The sequence below is a fragment of the Trachemys scripta genome, chromosome 6 (genome assembly GCF_013100865.1).
Source record: "Trachemys scripta elegans isolate TJP31775 chromosome 6, CAS_Tse_1.0, whole genome shotgun sequence".
In the NCBI taxonomy this organism is placed as follows: domain Eukaryota; kingdom Metazoa; phylum Chordata; order Testudines; family Emydidae; genus Trachemys; species Trachemys scripta.
This window is the reverse complement of record NC_048303.1, coordinates 99,893,048-99,918,194: the sequence shown is the minus strand read 5'-3', so window position 1 is coordinate 99,918,194 and position 25,147 is coordinate 99,893,048. Positions and strand designations below refer to the sequence as shown.

Sequence of the window (25,147 nt, the reverse complement as noted above, 5' to 3'; positions counted from 1 at the left end):
GGGTCCGGTTCTGTTCAACATCTTCATCAGTGATTTAGGTAATGGCATAAAGAGTACACTTATAAAGTTTGTGTATGATACCAAGCTTGGAGGGATTGCAAGTGCTTTGGAGGATAGGATTATGAGGGAATATTGAAAAAATTGGGTTTGTTCAGTCTGGAGAAGAGAAGACTGAGGGGTGACATGATAATAGTTTTCAAGTACATAAAAGGTTGTTACAAGGAGGAGGGAGAAAAATTGTTCTCATTTAGCTCTGAGGATAAGACATGAAGCAATAGGCTTAAATTGCAGCAAGGGATGTTTAGGTTGAACATTTGGAAAAACTTCCTAACTGTCAGGGTGGTTAAGCAATGGAATAAATTGCCTAGAATCTGCATCATTGGAGATTTTTAATAGCATATTAGACAAACACCTGTCAGGGATAGTCTAGATAATACTTAGTCCTGCCATGAGTGCAGGGGACTGGACTAGATGACCTCTTGAGGTCCCTTCCAGTCCTATGATTCTGTGATAAGTGTTTGTGGACTGTTTAAAACCATGTCATTTACTTAATACCATAGATTTTAACTGCTCCTTTGGTGCCATAAAAGCTTTATTTAAAATACCAGGGTTTTTTACTGTTGTCATCAGCTGTATTGGTATATATTAGGAAATGCTAAATACTCAGCTTTACTCTGCTAAAACTAATTCATGCTAATTCTGCCTGATTTTAATTTGTCATACAGTTTGGGAAAAATAATAATATTTTCACTTACACAGCTCCTTCCTTTTGAGGATCTCCGTGTATGTTATTAATATTAATAAAGCCTCACAATATTCCTTTGGAAGTTTTATTTTATCTATATTATGGAGACAGGGAGAGGTTTAGGCTGTATCTACACTGAAAACGCTACAGCAGCACAGCTACAGCTGCACCACTGTAACACTTCAGCATAGACACTTACTACAGCGACTGGATGGGTTCTGTAGGAAACCCAAGAATGCTTCCATCAACCTAGTACAGTCTACACAGGGACATAGGTTGGCTTAATTACGTTGCTGAGGGGTAGGGTGACCAGATGTCCCGTTTTTAAAGGGACAGTCCCATATTTAAGCCCTCCTGCAGGTGTCCTGAGTTTTCTTAAAAACGGGCTAATTGTCATGTATTTTCTGTTCCTCCCTACCCCCACGACCACCACCACCACCACCCATCAGTACTGGCGGGTCCTGCTGCTGGACAGATCCCTGCTCGCCTGCCGCTCACCCACCAACTGTGAATGGGGGGGTCCAGTGGTCGACGTTGGGAGGCGGGTGTACAAGGCTGGTGTCAGGGTGAAGATGCAGCATGCAGGGCTGACTGCTCCCCCTGCTGGTCCATCAGTGCAGCCCCCACTGTGTGCCAGCTCCATCCTCTGTCCCATTTCCGGCCAGCACTGGCTGCGAGCTGCGACTGCTGGTGTATATGGGCAGGCGCCAGGCAGGGGCTGGCTACGTGTCGCCTCTGTTGCCCATCCATCAGACGTTTACATGCTCCCCCTCTTGCTGTCCTCTCCCTGCTTTGTCCCTTCACACCCCCATCCCCGCTGCTCCTCCATATCTCCCCCATTGGGGCGTGTCCCCCTCCCAGCACTGTGCAGAGAACCAGCCCCTGGTCGGAGTGCTCAGCTCACCAACAGCCTGGCTGGCAGGCTCCTTCCTTCCCCCTCTGCCTGTGGCTGGGCCGGCACCTCGGGAAAGCCCAAGACCATCTATCCTGGAGTGCTGGCCAGAAGCAGTTGAGCCCTCCATGTGCCACAGCACTGGCACGGGGAAGCCTCTCCTCCCCTCAGCTAAGTTCTGGAGGGGCAGGGGGCAGGGGAGGAAGCAAATTCGAGCCTGTTCAGGCCCCACACCTTCAGGTTCCACAGCAGCCTCCTGGGCAGGGGCTTAGCACCCTCTTCACCTGTCCTCCTCCTCCCCCTCCCCCCGGGTCCTGCCCCCTGGGAGCACGGGGCTGCTCCATCCCCACCCTCCCCTGGTGAGCCACATCTCTGACCCTCATTGAAGGCCCTTGCAGTCAGGTTCTCTGGGCCCTTGTGCACAATACATTGTAAGGGCTTAACCCCTTCCTGCCCGTGCTGTAGCTGGGGGACAGGAGGCAGCTGGGTTATGTCAGTGGCCAGCAGCAGCCTGGAGGTGTTAGCTGCCTTTGGACCCTTGGCAGGCAGGAAGGAACAAGCTGCTTCCAGCCGCCCTGGGGAGGGGGGGGCGGGGCGGGGCGGAGAAGAGATAAGCTCTGCAATGACACAAGCTAGGTTATTCCCTCCCCTCTCCCCTGGCGGCTGGAAGCAGCTCTGATCCCTTCCCTCCTGCACAGTACTGAAAGGCTGCTGCTGGCCACATTCTAGTATGAACCCTGAGAGAAATCTGGGGAGGGGGGTCCATGATCCTGTGTGACCTCCCACCTCCTCCCCTCCCTCCCCTCCCCACCCCCCGTGTTGCCTCAGGAAGACGCAATGCCATGTAGCAGGAGAGGTGGGTCCGTCCTGGGGGCCCAGCCAGGCATGGAGGGTGGAGAGCACCTCCCCTTGCCTCAGTTTATGCATTGCTAAATTGGATATTATGATACTTACCTTCCTTTGTGAACCACTTTAAGATCTATGGATGAAAACCACTACATAAAAGGCTATGTGTCATTATTAGGCCCAAACTGAAACACAAAATCCAAAGAGGCCCCTTCTCCCACATCCGGTCCGTATCTGAACTCTGTATTTTGGGCCAATCTCTAATAACTATTCGAAAGATCTGCTGGGCACTAGTATTAGGTTGAGAAGAATCTCAAAGAACATTTTGTTGGTCAGACACAGGAGCTTAAGAACAATTTGTAATTGTTTTGGGGGGGTTGTTTTTGTTTTTTTAAAGAAAATTCCATTCATTTTTTCAAATGCCAGGCTTACATCTGACATCACCACTGCTGGCCATAGGGCTCTGCTGGGAATTGTAACAGGCTTCTAAAAGGAGCTCTGTATTCAGATGCAGTAATAAACTGCACCCAATGAACAACTGCAGTGTGGCTGGATTCATTTGTTTCTGTCCTTCAGGTGAAAAAGAGGAGTTATGTCTGTTCTGTGATTTGTTCCCCTAGCTTTAGCGCTGCTGGCCCAGATTTGTTCTTCAGCTACAGCTATGCAATGAAGTTACACTAGTGTAACTGAGAACAGGATTTGGCCTGCAGTGTTAATTTATTCTTTCCTCTCATGCAGTCATTGGCATTGCTGTAGAACCTTGGTCTCCTGCCGGCCAAGCCCTTTTTGCTAACTTTGAAATATTAACTTTCCCTTTCTCCCCAGTGTCCCACCGCCCACAAAAATGTATAATTTATATACGTTTTTGTTTGCAATTCCAAAAAAAAAAAAGAAAGAAAGAAAAAATATCTCTCACATCTGTGAATCATACCCTGGCTTTAGATCAATTTAGAGTCACAGTGGACCTGGAAGAGGAGGCCTAAAAGCAATATTTTCTTTCACTGGTTAAGAAGGGCTGATAGAGAAGGGTCTTCTACTGCCAGAGTTCTCTCTAGTCAGGAAACATTGCCAAACACTGCTTCCCCACCATAAGAGTCCTGCTGTACTAACACCCCTTAGTAACTGCACTGGCTAGAGATGAAGACAGTTTTTCACTCCCATACTGTTTATCCCATGCTTGGGGCAGGTGTTGAACACTGGAAGGATAAAACAGTCAACGATGACATGTTTGGGAGGAAATGGAAAATAGGTGTTGGTAATCTGTATTAAATGGTATTCATATTATTGCTAGGAGGAGAGGGGAAAAGGGATGTTATGGGAACATATTTTTCATTACAGTCTGATTTTTGCTAAATATGCCTAACATATCATCCCACAGTTTATGCATCTGTCCAAGTGAATACATGTAGGATATATCATCTGTGAAGGGTGATTGATGCTCATTCTGCGTACACAAATGGGAAATATCCATTACATACGAGCCTCGTAGGTACAGGCAAGGTTTTTTTCATTAGAAGTGGAAAAAATTACTAATTATTCATTGGTAACACATATGGAAAGAATGGGGGGTTGATTTTTTCCAATATTATTGGTTACTAGCTATTCCCGTAGCCTATTATTTTATATATAGATCTGGAAAAAGAAATATAGATGATGCAAATAAAATATACAGTGATGGGAAGGGCAGTAATTAATTTATTTGGCAGAAAAATCTGCAAAAGAAACAAAAGAGCTCAGCTATGGATTGTAGTTAATTTCAGTTCCCTTTGTACTTGCGTGTTATTGGGTTGATCTTTCTACTTTCTCATTTTAAACCATGGTAGTTGATTTTGCAGACACACAGTAAAACTGAATTAACTGCATGTCTGTATGTTGATCTTTGAGAGACCTCTTTGTAATCACATTAAAAAAAACTATATATAGGTTAGAATGTTATATTAATAAGATTACCCAACACTTTCCATTATAAGACCCTGTTTTCAGTTTCTTATAACTTCGGTAAACTTTAAACATTTAGGCTAAAATTTCCAATGCTGGGTGTTTGCATCAGGCTAATATTTTTTTTCTTTTGGGTGTGGGGAGATCCAGGTAAATGTCAGCCAAAATGGTTCAGCCAATTCCAAGAATGAGGTTGGGGGGGGAAGCATATTTTTTTTTCAATGTTAAAAAAAAATTCTGGTGACCTTTGCTTTGAGATGCTCTAACTCCCCCACGTTTGGAGCAAGGACCTGAAATTTGGCAAGGGTGTGGCCTTTGTGTCAGGGACGAACCATGTGGGTGTCAATATGATGGCACTGTGTTAAAAGAACATAAACACTGCAAAGTCAAGCACTCAAAAGTTAGGAAATGCACTGACAACCTTAATGCTGGCATTTCCTAGTTTTTGAGTGCTTGACTTTGCAAGTTTTGTGTGTGTGTGTTTATACTCACATACCTTCACACATATACATCCCTGCACTTGTTATGGATGCTAATTCTTTCCCATTAAATCACAAATGGAAAGATGAGCCTGTGGCTTAAAGCACAGGACTAGACATCAAACAGTGTGGGTTCTATTTCTGCCTCTGCCAAAGACATGTTTCTTAACTTCACTGTGCCTCAGTTTCCTCATCACAAAAAGGGGAATAATACTGCCCTATTTCACGGGAGGGTTACAAGGCTTAACATGAATTATTCACTCAGATGTGTATGATGATTTAAAACTTCACATAAAAGACACTATGGAAATGCAAAGCATTATGGACCATTTAAAAACTGTTTTTCCGTTGATAAGAAGGCACCCATTATAAACATCTCTTAGATCTTTAATTATTGAGAGGAAGAGAACAACAACTTTTTTTCCTTGTTGTATTGATTTCAAAACACCATGTTCTGCTGTGGGTAACTCATGGATGATTTTATTCTCATTTTGTTGGCAGAAAGCTTATTATTTCTCTTCCCTGGTTTCTAGGTTGCCCAGTGGATGGTCACCCAACTCCAAACATCACTTGGTTTTATGCTGGTCAACCCATCAGCATGAGACATAACATCCTGGCAGCTGGTCAGATTCTTCAGCTACTAAACATCAGTGACGGTTATCAAGGTGAATTCAGCTGCCTGGCTCAGAATGAAGCTGGCTCACTTATGCAAAAAACATCTCTGACAATCCGAGGTAAAATAATTCTATCTTGCTGCCTTTATAAGATCTTGCCATTGCCAGGATGGTGCTGTTAACTGGTTCATCATCATTCTGGATTCCTTCACTCTGAGGCCACAAGAAACGGCAACCAAGAGATGTTTTGGTACCTTTACCACTAAGAGTGAATTTGTAGATATATCCAATAATTCTGGGTATCTTGGTTTTTAGAGGGTTTTTAGAGATTCGTTGGACCTGATTTTCAGGGTTGTTGAGCACATACAGATCATTCTGATTTCAGCTGGACTTGTACATTTTCAGCATATCTGAAAGTCAGGACATAGGCATCACAGGATGGGCCGCCAATATTAGAAGCCACCAATTTTAATAACCTAATGATGCTGTTTCTCAGCCTTTTCAGGCTGAGAACCTTATCTGAAGTCCAAAAATTTTGCTACCATCTTATATTTGATATAACAGTAAGTGTGAAACATGTATCAATGAGAAAAATGATCAAGCCACACTGTGTGTGTGTGTGTGTGTGTGTGTGTGTGTGTGTGTGTGTGTGTTTTCCAAAAAATTTACAGAGTACTTGACTTTGAAGAGTAAGGGTGAGCAGGAGTAGGGGAGCAAGAGTTTCTTTCCTTTAAATTGTAATAATATTTTCAACATCTCGTGACCACCTACTCCCCGAATGCCTTTTATCACTCCTGTGGGGGGGGGTCAGGACCCACCAATTGAGAAAAACTGATCTGAGTCTTTTGTTATTAACACAGGTAATGGGTTTTTAATTGTAAATATGTGAATTTTATTTTGGCAGCATCCCTTCTAGGTGCTAACAAAGAAAATTGCTTAATCTTACTAGTTGATCTTTTAATGCGTGATTCGTATATTTCCTTTCCTCTTAAAAAGACTACTTTGAGGGTAGATATTTCCATTAAATTTAAGTTTTGATGTTAAAGTTTTAAGGATAGGTTTTTCAAAGGAAATCATGAAATATTTTTGGTGCCCAATTAATTATGTCCCTTGAAAGCATTGCATTGGAGTTTCAGCCCCATGACACCAATAGCATCTAGAACTTTGTACAATGCATCAACATTACTGAGTGTTTTTATTTTGAGATTCTTGCATCTAGGAATTAATGATAATTCAAGTGCAAAATTGATTTCTTTTCTATATTTAGATACGTTTTCCTTGAATAATGTTATTTAGCACATTATACTTGAAGAAAGTGAAGCTGCATCTTCAAAGTGCTTTACAATCATCCTCTAATTAATCTGTGTGGGTGAACTGTTTCATGCAGAAATTAGAAATAGGATCAAACCTAAACATGAAGTTCATATACCATAATTTGTTGGTATCTGAAACCTGGATCCAAATTTTCTGGTTTGAGCCTATCTGTAAGTGACACTGGACCACATCATCAGGTGCTGTAAATCTGTGTAACTCCACTGCCTTCAATGGAACTCTGATGATTTACACCGGTGGGGGGTTATTGTGCACCAAAAAGTTCAAAATTCTGCTCCAAAAAATTCAAAATTCTGCATATTTATTTGTCAAAATAATGCATCACTCCAGTTGCAATTGTTTTTGATAATTTATTTAAACTACAATACAGAAAAAAGTCACAACTACTATAGAGCATTTCCTAAACACATGAAAGTTAAGTTACAAACACTTGGTAACTAATACCCTTCATTCCAGTTATAATTCTGGATTTTCATTTAAATTACATTACAGAACACCAAACAGGAAAAAAAAAAAAAGTATGTCATTTTAAATTGCTCAGACTTTCATACATGAAAGTCATACAGTTTTGCTAATCATTGTCCTGGACCTGGCTAGGTACTTTGAGAAGTGCTTGGTCCTGAATGTCCTGACATTTTATTGATTGCTTAGTAAATGTTTTATTTGCCCTCAAGGTCTTTTTTTTAATGGGGAAGTAAAATAAATCCTGAGCTGTAATCTAACCCCATTGTGCCACTTTGGCACAGGAAGAAAGTAAGAAAGCACATACATCTTCCTAGCTGAGGATTCCCGTACTGTCATGTATAATAAGGCTCATTTACGTCACTCTGGCAATGTTGGGGTCTTAAAACTTTCACAGGTTTTATGCTCTTGGGGGAATTGACTGAGAATAGGAACAGTTAACTAACAATAAGAACATTAACAATGTTACTACGTAGGCAGGCTGCTACATGTCTGCCTCAGAGAATGAGATCAATTAACCATCAACAGCAACTTTAACAATGTTACTACACAGTCAGGCTGCTACATTTGTGCCTCAGAGAATGAGATCAATTAACTAACAGGCAGGCTGCTACATTTCTGCCTCTAGCATGCCTCATGCATAATACACCCTGGGCTGCTGGGGAAGAGGCACGTGTCCCCTGGCAGATTTATTTTTGTGTTTTTCTGCTTGGGGGAGGGGCACAGAAAAATGTGGTCTATATGAATTTTTCACCCCCAAAGGGGCACAGAATTCTGTCAGGAGTACATCTAGTATGTGGATTGCTGCCTTTCTGCAAAGGAATGAAGGATTGATTTACAGCATGGATTAATAATATGCTTATTTCCTACCTAGTATGGGAAAGTCTTATTAAATTTAAAAGGATTACTTTAAAGGATATGTATAGAAATTTTATAGAGTACTACAGAAATTATTCTAAAAAATGATAGAATTTAATATACATTGAAATAATTTCTATACTATTTTGAGTGTCCTATACACTTCTGTATCAGAGATGTTCTCCTTTAAATTCCTCAGGATGATTTTTTAAAAAGCTGTAGAAAGGTTTTTATTTTCTGTTAAATTTTGCAGGACTTTTCCATAAGGGATAGGTATCATGTGGGACTGATACAATAGTCCCCAGGCCCTGTTTCCCCAGTTTGGTATGTATATATCTTAGGTATTTATATGGCCCCCATTACCACAGTTTCTGAGACCTAACAAACTGGAATGAATTTATCCTCACACCACCCCATTGACAGGGAAGGGCTATTATTCCCATTTTAAAGACTGGGAATTGAGATATAGAGAGACTCGGAGACTTGTCTGAAGTCACACAGAAAGTCTGTGACAGAGCAGAGAATTAAATTAGTCTCCTGAGTTGCACACTTCCATCTTAACTACTGGACCATCCATTAGCCAGCACTGAAGTCACATATCACTTAGTCGCCATGCCTTACCGTGATGAGTTCCAAAACATAGAATTTGCCCTATCAGAGAGGATTGGTGGTCGGTCTAAGGCTGGTATCCCAGTGCCTGATGATTCCTAGGGTGACATGCTTTTCCTATACATAATTCACCTATTTTAAGCATTTCTGTAGGAGTCACTTTTATCTTACATCAGAGGAGTAGCTGTGTTAGTCTGTATCCACAAAAACAACAAGGAGTCTGGTGGCACCTTAAAGACTAACAGATTTATTTGGCCATAAGCTTTCATGAGTAAAAAACCCACTTCGCGTCTGAAGAACCATTTCAGATTTGGGGACTGGGGATGCATCTGAAGAAGTGGGTTTTTTACCCACGAAAGCTTATGTCCAAATAAATCTGATAGTCATTAAGGTGCCACTGGACTCCTCGTTGTTTTTATCTTACAAAACATCTCCAAAATGACAGGAGCACCTTGGCATCAATCACTGATATTTTACCACTAATTGGCTTTTCTGATTGATTTTTAAATGTTAATTTGGGTGTCTTGTGCTTGTGGCAGAATATTGGTGGTCAGCGGACAGACTGATGGCATGTTCGGCCTCCTGTGGTAACAAAGGAGTGCAGCAACCCCAGCTGAGGTGCTTACTGGACAGGACTGAGGTCAATGCATCCCACTGCATAGAGAAGCCCAAGCCAGTGCTACAGCCTGTTGCTTGTAACAGAAGAGACTGCCCTTCAAGGTTTGTCTTTGCGCTGTAGTATACCGTGTATGCTTTTATGAGGCATTTAATAATACTCTGCCCTGGACAAGGTGTTATCTTTGCTTTTCTAATGTCTGTGCAGGAAACAATTGTATCTGAGAGTAAATTTACTGAAGCTTAATCCAGATAAATTAGAGGTCATGGTGGTGGATTGGGGAAAACATTCACAGTACATGGCAGAGATTATGTCTACTCCCTCTGTTAAAGTGGTTTATCATCTTTTTATTAGCAAAGTTCACAACCTAATGGTCTTTTGGAGCCTTTCCAGGAAGGATCAGTACCCAAGAATGCTGTTCATTATAGGTGGCTGGCTAGGGGACTGAATTTTCCTCTTTGACTCATTAGTCAACCATATCTTTGTCAACTCCAGACTAAAGATATGCTGTTTGGGGGCATGACCGTGCCCTTCTATTTGTTTGTACAGCACCCAGAAAAGAGAGTCTTGATCCTGATTGGAGCCTTTGGGTACTACCATAATATATATGTATTTTTGTCCCTCTGCCAATCAGTAGCAGATTTCAGGGCCCTGCCAGTCAGTTTCCCATTGGAGGGGAAATCAGTGATGTGTAGTCTGTTTATTTTCTTACTCTTGGTCTACACTGCAAAGTTATAGAGGCATATCTATGTCAGGCAGGAGTGTGTAAAATCACACCTGACTGACATATTTATGTTGGTGAACCCCAACCTCCCACCCACACCCACCTCCGGTGTAGATGCATCTATGTCGATGGAAGTGTGCTTCTGCCAGGGTACCTAATGTCATTCAGAGAGGTGGTGTTCCTGCATCCTCCTGTCAAGTTGGCTATGCCAACATAAGTATGCCAGGATAGTCCCCATAGTGTACACATAGCCTTAGCATGGCTGGTTTTGTATACTCTATATACACCAGCCCCTAAACAGAGGTGATCACAAACAGCATGCAAGCAAACCCATGTTTCAGAAATTCAGCCCCAGCACCAATGCTCAGTTCCCAAGAAGCCACTCTGCCCCAAGAATTGACTTTAGATAGAGAGATAAAGGGAAGCGAGTAAATTCTCCAGCTGCCTACAACAGCTCCCACAAATGAAACTGCATCCCAAAACTAACAATGTACCATTTATTCAATGACTGTACGTTGCTTGCGTAACCACACCAACTAGTGACTCCTCTGAGAACTGTATCAGTATTAATATTCTGTTATGTGATGGGACATTTGTAACAAATCAAAAATTAACAAATCAAAATTAGAGATAGGCCCAAACTACAAATTTCAGGTTAAAATCCAGAGTGACTCCAGTAACTTCACCAGCATGACTCTGGTTTTGCATTCATATATTTGAGATCAGAATCTGGCCACAATTTCTGACACCAGCGGAGGAGCTGAGAATCAGAAAGTATCCTGATGAGCAGAGAGCAGCCAACTTTCCAGCCATTTGCTTTGGCTGTGGCTTGGGAAGGCGGCATGGCTCCCATTTCATTACCTTTCTATAATGTGTTCCTGCACCTCTATTTAGGCAAATGTTTTCTGGATTGCCAGCTGAGTCATAAGGAGCAGCAGAAACCACGAGAGACTTGATGAAATATGAAACGCACTCATTAATATCAGCAGTTTGACTTGCTGATGGGAATATTTCCACAGGAATGATTTATGTCCTTTTATCCCCTTCCTGAGCTATAATGCAGCCCACGCTTCTCTTCCCGGCTCCCGAGAAAGCTGCTGAACTATATGTTTGGAAATAAAAGTTGATTGAAATGCAGAGCTGAGCTTTACAAAAGGCAGAGAAGCTGCAGAATCAACCTTGCCAAACTCTATGATACGTGGAGACGTATTTTTTGTCCTTGCCAAGAACTCTATTTATTTTATTGTTTCTGTAACAGTGGGAATCAGTCAGCAGAGCATTAATGAAAATATAATGGATGCCTTTACTTGAATATCAGAGCTGCAAAGGACTGGAAGCACCTACTGCCTGTTTTGTAAAGTAATCATAAATATGGTGCTGCTGGTTGGGGAGATGCTGGGCTTCCCCCCCGCCACCCAGAACACATAAATCCTGCAAAGTAGCCTGAAGCCTAGTTCAGCAGAGCTCCTGACTTGACCAGAAATCTCCCCCTGGAACTAATAATCACTTCCCTCCCTCCTTTCCCCCAAACTCTCTTCAAAAACCATCTGGGTAAATATCACACCACTGCACTGGGAAACAACTCTCTTTGCCTCCTTGTGCTAACTGCTTGGCACATGGGCCCAGCTCTTGCAGTGTTCAGCATCACCCTTATCTGCAATGTGCATGCCTGAACATGGCCTGTGATTCATGATTACCAAGGGACTCGCTTCTTTCACACATTCCACAAAGTAGTTTTAACAGCCAGTAATAAGCTGCAGACTAGCTGAGCGGGAGGGCCTGGCTATTTCACATTATCCAGGGATTGGAGGAAGGTTGCTGATCTCTGAACAACCAGCTAAATCTGTTACCCAGTTAGTAGTAGGTGGTAGACCAGTATAATAATATTATTAATAATATAAACTATTTATTTATTTATTAAATGTTAGTTTGTTAATTTGTTTTAGTGTTTTTAAAAAGTCAATACATATAGGGCCAGATCTTCTATTTCATCCATGCAGCTCAGGGAAAATGGTACAACTCCCTTTGTGCTTTCCCAATCCTTGCCTGGCTGTGCACCAGCCCATTCCCGTGCAGTAAGAGCAGCCTAGAAGCTGCTGTAAGTTATCCAGGGAACCAGTGGCCCCAACAAGCCAATATAGCGACCAGGGGTCAGCAGGGCTGGAGATGTACAAGTCATGCATCTATGTCAGCAGCAAATTGAGGGTGGGAGCTGCTGTGTGGTCTTTACATAACCGAAGAATCCCCTTATTTGGCTGATCCTCCCATGGCTTGTAATACTGGCCTTAGGTCCAGAATCTGCCAACCTGATGCTGCAAAGTGACCATATTGCACCCAGGGTTAGAAGTATTTACATGGGTTTTGCAAACAGAGCCAAGAAAATACAGAATAGCTTCTATTCTGGGCCCAACCCCCTTGACAGAGGCACTAAAATGTAACATTAGTCCCTAGCCCTTGATCCTGTGAGGTGCTGAATTTCCTCAGCTCCCATTGACCTCAGTGGATGGTGAGGCTGCTCAGCATCCCCCAAGATTGAGCCCAAAGTGATCAAATGGCTGGCTTTCCGCAAGGGCCTCTGTGATTTCAGAGGATCTGTGTTATGAGATCCCTGTGACACTGTCATTTCTGCCTCTGGCAATTCTGTACTGCTCCTTGACCCCTTTGCATTTCTCCCATCAGGTGGATGGTGACATCCTGGTCCCTTTGTACACGGAGCTGCGGTGGAGGTGTCCAGACCCGGCGCGTGACATGTCAGAGGTTGACCGCTATGGGCAGTTCTGTCCCCATGTCAAATGAGGCATGTGCCCAGGTTGCCAAACGCCCAGTGGATACCCAGATCTGTAACAGGCAGCTGTGCATGGAGTGGGTGGCTTCCTCTTGGGGTCAGGTAAGAGCCACACAGACACACAAATCTTTGTACAGTTCGGTGACAAGAGGTGCCTGAAGATGAGAGCAATGATTTTGCATCTGTGATTAATGCATCATATGAGCTTTTAAGAGGCAACTCATGTCTTTTGTTTAACGCATTGGATGATTGGGATAACAAAGCTTCACACATTTCATGAAAGAGTTAGCAGCCTAAAAGACAGGGCTAGATTGTGCCAGATTGGTACTGCCTAGAGCATGGAGGCACATTGTCCCAGGGGGAGCTCGTGGAGGGATTACATCTCCGGCAGGCATAACTGCTCCCCAGTTCTCAATGGGGCAGTAAGCATCCTTTGGGATGGTGCGGCCTGTTTTCCCTATCCCCTGCAGTGTGTGCTGAGTTTGCTCTGTAAGGTGGATGTGGTCCTGCCTCTTCCTCTCCCCTATTTCCTTTGGGGAGATCTGCAATCTGGAGGGAACAGTCCCAGCCCTCCTCCAAGTACAAAGACTGTGGTTGTGACCAATCTTTGCTTGGGGCAAGCAAGGAGCAGAGGAAAGTTCCTTGCATCTTCTCCCATCCCCAAACCTGTGTACACCCTAGAAGAGCTAGTCACAATCTGGCCCTTCACTCCTCTCCACTGGACTGTCTTCACAGAAGAAGAGGCTTCTTCTTGCAGCCTCTTGTTATGTATTTATTTATTTGTAGTGATGGACACAACCCTGGAGAGCATGGACATTGGCAGCTCAACCGTCCCCATCCTGTTCTGCCAATGTGCCTCAGTAATGACCTGGAGAAATTGGTCAGTTTCCATGGCCTAGTCAATCCTTGCTATCTCTGCTGACACCTATATATCTGGCCACAGTGAAACACATTTCCAGACCCTGATTGTCTCTGTTATGCAACATTTATATCTGGTCCTGTTCTGGGCTGTCGTGTCTTTTTTAACAAACACCCAGTTTTATAAAGGTTTTGAATATCCCCTAACACCTCATAAAATCAGGATTTACTTGAACCACTATGTAAGGGAAACTGAAATGATGATACAAGACGTTGGGTTCAAAGCATTTTAAGAATCCCACACAAGTCAGTCTGAAACACCGTCCTTACTGCTTCATGTTGTGCTCAGATACTAAAAATATGTTCTGTAAATAGTGAATGATTCATAGTATTATGAGTGAAATCCTTCTCTTGGGGAGATTCATGGGAGATCCCCTTATTGTCCGTGGATCTGTGTGGGCCAGCAGATCTCCAGAAAGGATTGTAGCATATATATGCTGTGAATGTAATCCATGCCCAGTCAGTGTGGTATTCTGTCTCTCTCCCTCCCAGCTATAGCTGGGCCACATGTACAGGCTGATGAGAGTTTTAGCTTAGGTAGAAGAGGCTTATATATTTAGTTGCAAATGTCTGAGGGTTAGTCCATGCTGATGATGACTCATCCAGGGGCAGAATGGAATAAGTGAAGGCCAGAGTTTAATCCACAGGCTAGTTTTACTTGATGTTATGAGTTAAAGTCAGCTATTAATGTTGTTATTTTAACATCCATTGAAAACCTTTATTAAGCCAAAAGTGAAGAACAGTTCATCTATAACAAATCTGAAGAGGTCATACTTTTAAATCAATATCCTTAAACAGTACTAGTCAGGCAACAATAAGGAAATTAAGTTTAGAGGAGCACACTAAAAGCCTAATAAAAACATTATGCAGAGTCAGCTTTGTGCATGCAGAGATTGGCTTCATTCTCAATATACACTGAGTCACCGTGAAATATTTTGCAGCTTTTCATGATTACTGCCTGGTAAGTCAATGTGGAAACAATGGTAAATAAATCACATTATCTCATTTTGTTAGATTTCATAGTGATATGATAGTAGATATTAGCCACATAAATTCTGTAATTTCTGATATGACCATATATAGTCTCATATACTATNCTGATGTGGCTTTGTCTGGTATCTTCCTGGATAATGCAGAGTACACCACCTGACTGCCACTGGTCAAGCAGATGGGAGTGGTCACATGCCATTCCAGAAGTACCAGAATGTCCAGATGCATCAGTGGCTTGCCTACCCATATACAGAAAAGTGATTACACAACCCTGGAGCACAAACACTAAATATCTTGTCCCAAACATTTCAACCGAAACTTCTTTGTTTCGGTTTTCACCAAGGAGGTTGGTGGCGATTGGACATCTAACATAGTGAATGCCAGTGAAAATGAGGTAGGATCAAAGTCTAAAACAGGGAAAGAACAAGTCAAAAATTACTTAGACGTCTTCAAATCACCAGGGTCAGATGAAATGCATCATAGAATACTCAAGGAGTTGACTGAGGACATATCTAAGCCATTAGCAATTACACCTTTACCCCGATAGAACGTGACCCGATATAACACGAATTCGGATATAACGCGGTAAAGCAGCGGGGAGCCCCAGGCCCTTTAAAGCGCCACCCGAGCCCCGCTGCTTTACCGCATTATATCCGAATTCGTGTGGCACCCCAGGCCCTTTAAATCACCGCCTGAGCCCGGCAGCCGGAGCTCCGGCAGTGATTTAAAGGGCCCAGGGCTCCCCGCAGCGGCTGGAGCACTGGGCCCTTTAAATCACCCCCGGGGAAGCCAGACCGAACCCGATATAACATAGTCTCACCTATAAGGCGGTGAGATTTTTTGTCTCCCGAGGACCGTGTTATATCGGGGTAGAGGTGTATACACTAATATACTAAATACAGCCTTGTAGACAAAAGCTACTCATTACCCAGCATACAACATTGACCGTTTTATTCCATCAAGGTCAGTAACTCATTTTATGAAATGTTCATGGCCAAACGTTATTGCAGAGCACCCAGCGCCATCATTAAAATGAGATTTGTTACTACTAGCTAACTGAAAATAACTTCATTAAATCCTATGTCTGTGTATTTTGGAGAAAGTTCACTCAGAACATAGAGTTATGCTGCGTTTAGGAGTAAAGAGCTGAACATTCTTTCAAAACAGAGAAGCAAATTGCTCAATTTGTACTTTCTTTGAAATTTCGGGTAAGGATTGTGTAATACTAGCTGTTGGCCAGTTAACTCACATGGGTGGTTGTAACCTGTGGTGGTTTATATCATTCCCCATGATGTCATACCTAGTCTCAATCATCAAAGATGCATGAATTCATCTGTTATACCTGACCTTTGTACTTTATAATATAATATTTCTCCTACCTGAAAAAAGCATTTCTCAAGCTCCATGTAAACCTATACAGCTCTATTCCAAGCCATGTCTACAAGACAATTACATTAATTACAATTAGGAACAGACCACTGGCTGTGGATCAGTGACATTTCTCCATTGTTTCATAGGTTTCACCCTGGGGGACGTCAGGTTCATATTGGTCAGGTTTAGTGATTAGCTTTCCCAGACTAAAGTGAAAATAAATAGATGACCTACACCCCTCCAAAACGAGTTATTTTCTTGTACCTCCCATCTTCTTTCATTTAGTTTTAAGTGGATTACTGTGGCTATTTAACCTCCACAGCCTGTGTTTTCTTATAGTGCAATAAAGCATCAAGACGTATCCCCTAAAAAATAAATATATGGAGATATACCTATCTCCTAGAACTGGAAGGGACCCTGAAAGGTCATTGAGTCCAGACCCCTGCCTTCACTAGCAGGACCAAGTACTGATTTTGCCCCAGATCCCTAGGTGGCTCCCTCAAGGATTGAACTCACACCCCTGAGTTTAGTAGGCCAATGCTCAAACCACTGAGCTATCCCCGCTAAGACTCCCATTCACTCAGGGTTGTTTATGATGAAGATTGCCAGCATGTACAGCTATAGCAGTCCTGCCCTAAGTACACAAATTAATGTTACTTACATGCACCTGAACCAGAACCCCCTGTGGAAAGCCTTGCATTGACTTGCATCTCTCTTTTTCAGTCTGCAGGGAAGTGCTATCCTTATTGCGCCTGCACGAAAGCATTAGGCTGCCTAACAATAGAGTATTACTCTGTAGACCACTTAGGTCTTTGGTGGACATTCAAGATGAATTTGAGCATATTCGATCCCACTTTCTCCACCTAACTGGTTCTCTGACCCCAGCCAAGCTGGTGATTACTCCCTTTCCTCTTTCTGAGGCCCTGTCTACCTATCTTATCTACTTAACACCCTTCCTTGCAATCAATTAATCTGTCTCCCCACTCCAGCTCACCCTAGTTGTTGTTATCCCAACCAAGCTTCCTCTTTTCTGCTGGACCCTGGTCCAGGTGTTGGTTGAGAACTAGTACCAGATGTGAGGAGGGCATGCCAGGGAGGAAGAGGGTTCCTGGCAGTAGGGAGGTGGCACAGGTCAGTGTCAGGTAGGAATCCCAACCTGCTCCACCTTTGCACTGATGGAAACTCCTTGATCAGGGCCGGCTCCAGCATTTCTGCCGCCCCAAGCAAAAAAAAAAAAAAAAAGCCACAATTGGCGGTGGCAATTGGGGAAAAAAAAAAACGCGATTGGCGGCGGCAGTTCAGCGGCAGGGAGTGAGGGACCTGACACCCCCAAATTGCCGCAGGTGCCGCCCCTCTCCCTTGGCCGCCCCAAGCACCTGCTTGTTAAGCTGGTGCCTGGAGCCGGCCCTGTCCTTGATCTCTACATTCATGTCCCTTCTTGTCCATCTCCAAATCAGCAGTCCCCCCTGCCAAAAACAGTTTCCAGATATTGGCTGCCTGGAAACCAAGCAGTTTTCATAAGGTTGATGAAAGATGGTGCCATGGTCACATGCTTCATGCCTTTAGCTTTCTGTGATTTAAGCTGGGAAGAGTGGAAACAAATTAAACCACAAAAGGCTGACTGACAGGTTTGAATTAGTTAGGACATCTTTGTGTTAAAGGAAAAAACATTGCTGGCCTGATTCAGTCTTGCTATGAACCATTTGGCTATAAATTGTGATAGTACAAGCTGTAAAATACACAGTAAAGGGACTGCAGCAAGATTTCCTGTATGGATCACAAGCTCTGGGCTAATAAGATGAGAGCTTTTTATTTGTCCAAGCAGATGGATTTAAGATTGAAATAGGCAAAGGGGGAGGGGAATTAATCTATAGAGCAGATACAGAAATGAGTTTTAATGCTGCCTTGGGGAGGCTGTGTGGGATACAAAAAGACTGTGCACTTGGACTTAAAAACCTACTGATCTCTATGAAGAGATTGAGAGCATCTGCATCTCAGCAACATACATCTCTGCTCATCAGCTCCCAAGAAGGGCTTCATAAAAGCAGGGCATGTTCTCACTTTATGCCACCGACTGTCCTTTTTCTACTTTCGCAGTGTAATGGGCCATGCATCGGACCACGACTAGCTGTACAGCACAGACAGATTTTCTGCCAGACCAGGGATGGGAATTCTGTGTCTTCTGACCAGTGCGGTGCCCTGCCAAGGTATTACAGAATCCCTCGTCATCAGAACCATGCTTCTGTACAGAGACCTATGAATTAGGCCAGAGATTTTACTGCCTTCATCGTTTTTTGGATTTGAGGGCCTGATTCTCCTTTCACTTCTCAGGAATAACTCTGTTGCAGTCAATGGAGTTATGCTGGTACAAGTTACAGGAGAATCAGGCTCCATGTATGTTTGACACCATTTTTAAGGAGAAACCCCAATTCTCCCTTCAAGTTTTTTACTAGTGGATGAGCATTCACATTGCCAAAGCCATCCCAACTAGCACTGCTTGGCAGCATCTCAATATTTCTCCTGTGCAATAACTAAATGAGCACCAAGTGCTCTTGAATATTAGCTGATAGTGTGTACAGAAGGAAAAGGATGGATTCTGAACACAGGTTTTTGTTTGTGCCATTTGTAAAACCATAACAACAACATCTGAAACCCAGGTTTGTTGCATTTATAGTAATGAAGCTCTAGTGGCTTACATCAGCCACTTCTTGGTTCATTACAACTCCTCAGTAGATCTGCAGGCAGTATCGGGTTGTTAACTACTTTATGGACAGAAGGAGTGCTAAAGTTGTTTGAGACAGATCCTCAACTGGCGTAAATGGATACATAGCTCCATAGACTTCATTGGAGCTATGCCAATTGACAACAGCTGAGGATCTGGCCTTTTGAGTCCTGTTCTTTAATTGCCAGTTGAAGTCAATGGGCCAGAGCCTCAACCTAGTCCATTAAGACAATGGATCTACGCTAGTTTACAATTATTGTGGATCAGGTCCAGTAAGTGTTCAGGATCAGAGCTATAGGGCCCATAGTATCCCCAGTGTTTGAGGAATACCCAGTGTGACTAAGCCTCTTATTTCCTGCCTGGTATTATAATAATATCTCTGTCCTTTTTATTAACAGGCCTTTGAGCACACAGAACTGCTGGACAGACATCTGTGGTGTGCACTGGAGGGTCAGTCTGTGGACTCTGTGTACAGCTACGTGTGGGAACTATGGCTTCCAGTCCAGGCGAGTGGAATGCGTGCATGTCCGCACCAACAAACCTGTGCCGGAGCACTACTGTTCCTGGAGGCCAAGACCTGCGAACTGGCAACGCTGCAACATCACCCCCTGCGAAAACAGTACGTTCCTGTGGGAGAAAGGAGCCATCTGTGAATCTTCACCACAGAGCTGGGCCCCCAGAGCGCGGTGTTGGGCCCCACTGCTGGGCTTCTTGGGAAAACATTTGTCTGAAAAATGGCAAATTGCAGCCTGCAAAATCAAGTGTTCCTATTGGAATGGCTTCAGTGTTGTTTGTTGTTGTTGTTTTCTAAGAGTTGGGATCTCATCTCCCTGCTAATAGGGCTAAAAGTAATAGGTGTTGTCCTAAGTTTCCATTGTTGGTATGGAGAGAAATAAGAAGTCATAAACAGGTAGTTAGCTGATGTTAACATCAAGCAAACCTGAAGCGGCTGAGTTGGTTAGTGCTGAGAATTCCTGGAGTGGCTTTCAGGTGACTAGCATTTAATTGGGGCTGCCAAAAACGCACACATTATAAATATTGCAAAAAGAATAAATGATCTGGAACAGATGTGCCTCTTTGGAAACCAAGCCTAGTGTTATGTCAGTGTTCACCAAGCAGCGTGAGTGTAAATCACAACCTCTTTGCCAGTCACGGTTCCCAAATACTCTGAAGCATTACGTTTAAAGGCCAAAACCTGGAGTCTAGTGTGCAGCCAGCAATTCTGAGGCTGAGCACTGGGGATCTCCACAGAGGCTGGGCATTCTGGAGCCGCAGCAGAACCACTCCGCAGCACTAGACTACAGAAGGGATTGCTACAGTCCTTCTCCCCCCTCTAGAGGCAAATACAGGGGCTCGGTAAAACCAGACCAAACACAGTGAGCATGGCTTGGCTTGCTGAGGGAGGACAGGACTGTCAGAGGTGGAGTTTAAAGGAGGTGCGTGAGACCCTCTCCCTCACTCTGGCCCCTTTCTGCCAGATAAAAGGGCATAAAAGGACCCTAAAAGCCACAGCTCCAGCCAGGGGAGAATTCCTTTGGCACCAGCACTACAGCAGACAACAATAAAGCTGCCCTCTGAGGGTCCCCTCACAAGCTGGCATGGGGAAGGGTGTGTTGTGGCCACGACACACAGCCTTGTGGAGATTCCAGGCACTGGTGCAGCCCATAGGGCAACACCAAGAGGCTGCTGTAAATGAGACAGGCCCCTAGGGCTGTCTAAGGCTACATCTACACTACAGGGGGGAGTCGATTTAAGATACACAAATTCAGCTACGTGAATAGCGTAGCTGAATTCGACGTATCGCAGCCGACTTACCCCGCTGTGAGGACGGCGGCAAAATCGACCTCCGCGGCTTCCCGTCGACGGCGCTTACTCCCACCTTCACTGGTGGAGTAAGAGTGTCGATTCGGGGATCGATTGTCGCGTCCCCACGGGACGCGATAAATCGATCCCCGAGAGGTCGATTTCTACCCTCCGATTCAGGCGGGTAGTGTAGACCTAGCCTTAGTTACATTGGGAGGGTCTCTGGGCCTTGAAACAGCACAAAGGTTGCTTAACCCCTTCCCCAGGCTGCAAGTTCAGTGCTCCACCTGTTAGAAACACAGCACAGAATCTCACCTGATAACTTCAGAACTAGCCAGTATGGAGCTTCCAAGCTCCAGATCAACCAGTGTGGACCTCCCAAGCCAATAAAGTACATAAAGGTGCCATGGAGCGACTCTCTTAAAAAAGCAGCTCCTTATTTTATTTGTATCTTTAATGCCAACTTGACAATAGGGATATCTCCTGTGGGTACCCAAGAGCAAAACTCCCACAAGTGCAATGACAACCGCAAGGTGCAGGTATCCCACTAACCTGTCAACAGTATTACTACTAACCCAGAACTCCCCTCTCTGATTGTGTGGTCTAAAAGCAACCGCTGGATGTTAAATTCTTCAAGCCCATGTCTGTGTAGATTCTTGAGGCACATGTGCACCTCCGGGGAAGGTCCACATGGACAAGAAATCTTGAAGAACCACAGTTACTGGGAGGTAAGTCACTGTTCTTTCATTGCATCTCCTTTTTGTTCTCCCTTTGCCAGTGGAGTGCAGAGACACCACCAGGTACTGTGAGAAGGTGAAGCAGCTCAAACTCTGCCAGCTCACCCAGTTCAAATCTCGCTGCTGTGGGACTTGTGGAAAAGCATGAAGATGAGAGCAATTGAGATAGGGAATCAGAGGCATCAGCCTTTGCTTCACTACAGGAAGGACTGTTACAAAACAAATGGGACAGAATTCAGTTTTCTTCATTTTATTTATTTATTTTTTATTTTTTATTTTTTAACTTTACTGAATCATTGTTGTAAAGGACTTGGCAAGTTTTCCCTTCAGTGAGGCTGGGAGATGGAATGCAGCAAAGCACAGTCGTGGTGGGAGACCAAAAAGAAAGAGAAGACAAGCAACATGTCGGGCCTGAGTGGAACAGAGCTGCCTAGGAATCCTCGTACAGGCCTTGTGATACACATCAACCAGCAGATGGGGAAAAACACCAAAGCAAAAACTCCCATTAGCAGCAGATCAGACCACCAGGGCATGGATCAAACAGCTTGACAGATCATGGACTACTGAAAAAAGGGATTGAACTAAACATTCAGCTAAGCAATGGGCAGAGACATCATTTGCCCTAGATGGGTTTGTTAACATAAACGTGTGGTTTTGTTTTTTTAAAACTGCTATCCTAAAGCTGTATTCCTGTTCTCTCTCTCCCTCTCATGCTAAGAACTTAGGATCTGAAAAAGAGGTTAAACATTGTGCGAAAGCATGAATGAGTTTAAAATACATCTAAATAAGTGCAACAAGTTTTTTCTCTCAACATAAAAAAATGAAGTACAGTATTACGCAGAAAAGGAAAGTGAGTGACAGAATGATCTGTTATTGACAGGCCAACGTGCATACCTGCCATCACTGCACTGTACAGAGCACTTATAGGAGGGGTTGTATATATTTGTGGCAACAAGAGCTACTTACCATGCTGCATCTTAACATGATTAAAATGTATCTGGGGAAGAGAGAAGCCTGAGATCCCAGAGTTATTGGGCTTTCAGATCTGGGGTTTTGGTCTATTTCTAACTTTGAATTTGTAGAAATGATTTCTATGTCCTGCCAGTGTGGAATTTTTCTCTCAGTTACAGCCAGATCCTCCAGTGATAATTATTAATTTATCAAGAAGGAGAATTCAGCTGCTCTGATTTGTTATAGTTCTTTCTGTCACGTAGACATGCAGAATGCTACATCATCAGCTTTGGCCCCAAAGTGGTAGCACAGATTCCTAAAAGACACACCAAAAAAGGTGGACGCTAGTAAGTGAAGCAGTTGTAGTCCATGAATAGAACTCTACAGTCAGAGGTGAGCTGAGAAGTGAGTGTCCAATTTCACATTCATAACATGATTTTGCCTGCTCATTGTGATTCTCTCTCCTAATTGCATCGATAATCAAAAATTAAGTGCTTCATCCTTCAAGGTGCTAGGCATCCTCAAGTCAGTGTAAATCCAGGTTGCTCAGCACCTTGCAGAAATCGTCCTTAACTACAAAGTTTGAATTTGAACTTACCCGAAGTCTGAGGGAGAGGTGCCCAGATCCGGAGTTTTGGTTTAGGACTATCTCTAAATGTAAGGTTTGGCTGTGCCTCTTGTAGCACCCCCAGTGGGACTCTCATCTTGTGATGCAGTAATAAAACACTGTTCAAGTATTGATATGTTGCAGCTTACCTTACATGTGGATTTTTCAACAAGCCTGGAAGTTCTCTTGTGAGGTTAACACCAGGTCCATTGCATTAAATTGCCTCCAGTTTGGTCATTCCAAAGTGTGTCTGGCAGGGAACGCTCTCTCTATAAATGGGTCTCTGAGAAATCACGTTGCTAAGAATCAGTGTAACTTTTATTTAAAAACAAACAAAAAAAAGTCTTTTTATGTATGTAAATGTATATCTTTTTGTGTATATTTATTAGGATTCCTTGTATAAAAAGTGCAATATTAATAATTGTACATTGTTGTCCAGATAAAAACTATTTTGGGGACTTTTTTGTGATCTCCCTGCAATTTTGTTCCTCTAAAATTAGTGGTAATAGTGTAATTTTCCTGTTTTTATTAGCACTTTCATTTAACTTTGGATACATTTCATTGTGTACAGATTGCTTCATAAACTATGACAATTGGGGGGGAGAGGCTTTTCTACTTGTGAAACTATAGTTATGCATGGAACGAGAAGGACAAATTCCTTACTAATAATTTGGTGGTTGTTTCTAGTACAATAGCTAATGAAAAGCATTGCAGGGAAGTATTTACATTTTTTAATAGCAAAACATATTCAGACGATCCCATGTTGGATATTAGCCGTGTATCTGTGCTTAGGATAAACACTTGGAGACAAGGTCTGGCAAGGCCACTGTGTCCCTTTCACACCGTATAAATATAATTTCAGATGTTTGTCCTATGAATTGTGACTTGGCAGCACCCCCATAAGATGATGAGGATTGCTGAGTATTATAGAAGGAGGATTTCCTCCCCAGAAAACCTGTATTTATATCATTTTTGTACAGATAATGGAGCTTATTTATTTAATTACTTTTGTCTGACTCGTTCTTTATTAACCTTAAAACAGGAGCTACCAGGATAGCAGAGCTTTCAAGGTTCTCCAGCCTCCTCCTCTATCTCCACAGTTGCTCAGGTTTGCAAAGCTAATCATCTCCATGCCAGCACCAATGGATCTCGTAAGTTTCTTGAACAATCAAATGCACACTTAGGGGGAAATCCTGCCTCTGTTTGCACTGGCACACTGAGCCTGAAAAGCAGTGTGGCTAACTCTCCCCATGTGAGCATGGGGTGGGCCATGAGTCAGGAACTAACACAGATTTGCTCACAAACTCCCATTGTGCAAGAAGAGGGTAGTATGTTGCAACCACTAGAATAGCCTCAAACAACAGCGACTTGTACAGCTGAGCCATACCCCAGGTCCAGTTGGGAAGGAGGATTGTCATTCCATGGCAGATACTCTGTCCTCCCCAGCCCTACAAATCCTGAATAAACAATGAGTCCGAATTCAGTACACACAGGTATGGTGCATCTGTTTCTGCCCAGCTGTTGATTTCCACGGGGCTCAGACTGATAAAAGTGATATAGTCGTTAAATCAAAATATTTTTTTAAACGCAAGCAAAGGTATTAATCCTCAGTTAGGAGTATGTCTGTGCCAAGTTTCAAGTTTCTGCTGGAGCTCTTTTCAAACAAGTGAGGTTGCAGCTCTTTTACAAAGGGAATAGTGATTTTGTTCGCTCTCCTGTAATTCAAAACCTGATCTAGTTTTTCCAATAGGTGGCTTTTAATTGTAAGTTTCACAGGAAATTCCACATGGAAAAGTTTTTGGTTTAAAAGAGTGTGGGGGGGGGGCAACTTGTGACCGGGGGGGGGGCGGGTCTAATCTAAAATCAGAATCAATCAGAGATTAATTAAAACCTCACCCTTAACAGTCACTTCTGAATTTATTGGCAGCTGAATACTGCTCAGCAGTGACAAAAGGATTCCACAAAAGCCCCTTTACACAAAGACTGATGTTACCTGGCTCTGTGGACTCTGGTAACAAAGTAGCACAAGGAGCCATATTTAAAACAGGGTTGTCAACAGCAGCTTCCCAAAGTCCAGACTTTGTATATTATTTCATCCACCTGTAATGGGTGATTTAATGAGGGGAGGGACAGGGGTAGCACTATGTA

At 43.3% G+C, this 25,147-nt stretch overlaps 1 protein-coding gene across 8 annotated transcripts in view; it reads left to right on the top strand.

The window, feature by feature from the left end:
* Window positions 1-23,457, top strand: part of ADAMTSL1 (ADAMTS like 1) — a 714,047-nt gene extending 690,590 nt beyond the window's left edge. For 7 of the 8 annotated variants that reach the window (XM_034773212.1, XM_034773214.1, XM_034773211.1 and 4 more), the window contains 6 exons: window positions 5,434-5,634; window positions 9,315-9,495; window positions 12,795-13,002; window positions 18,277-18,386; window positions 19,300-19,520; window positions 21,483-23,457. In XM_034773212.1, the coding sequence (XP_034629103.1) occupies window positions 5,434-5,634; window positions 9,315-9,495; window positions 12,795-13,002; window positions 18,277-18,386; window positions 19,300-19,520; window positions 21,483-21,589 (1,028 nt within the window). In that variant the 3' untranslated portion in view covers window positions 21,590-23,457. Of the gene's footprint in view, window positions 1-5,433; window positions 5,635-8,419; window positions 8,491-9,314; window positions 9,496-12,794; window positions 13,003-18,276; window positions 18,387-19,299; window positions 19,521-21,482 lie in introns of those variants that run through there. The other variant, XR_004646076.1, reaches the window with a different exon arrangement.
* Window positions 23,458-25,147: the final 1,690 nt, after the last annotated feature.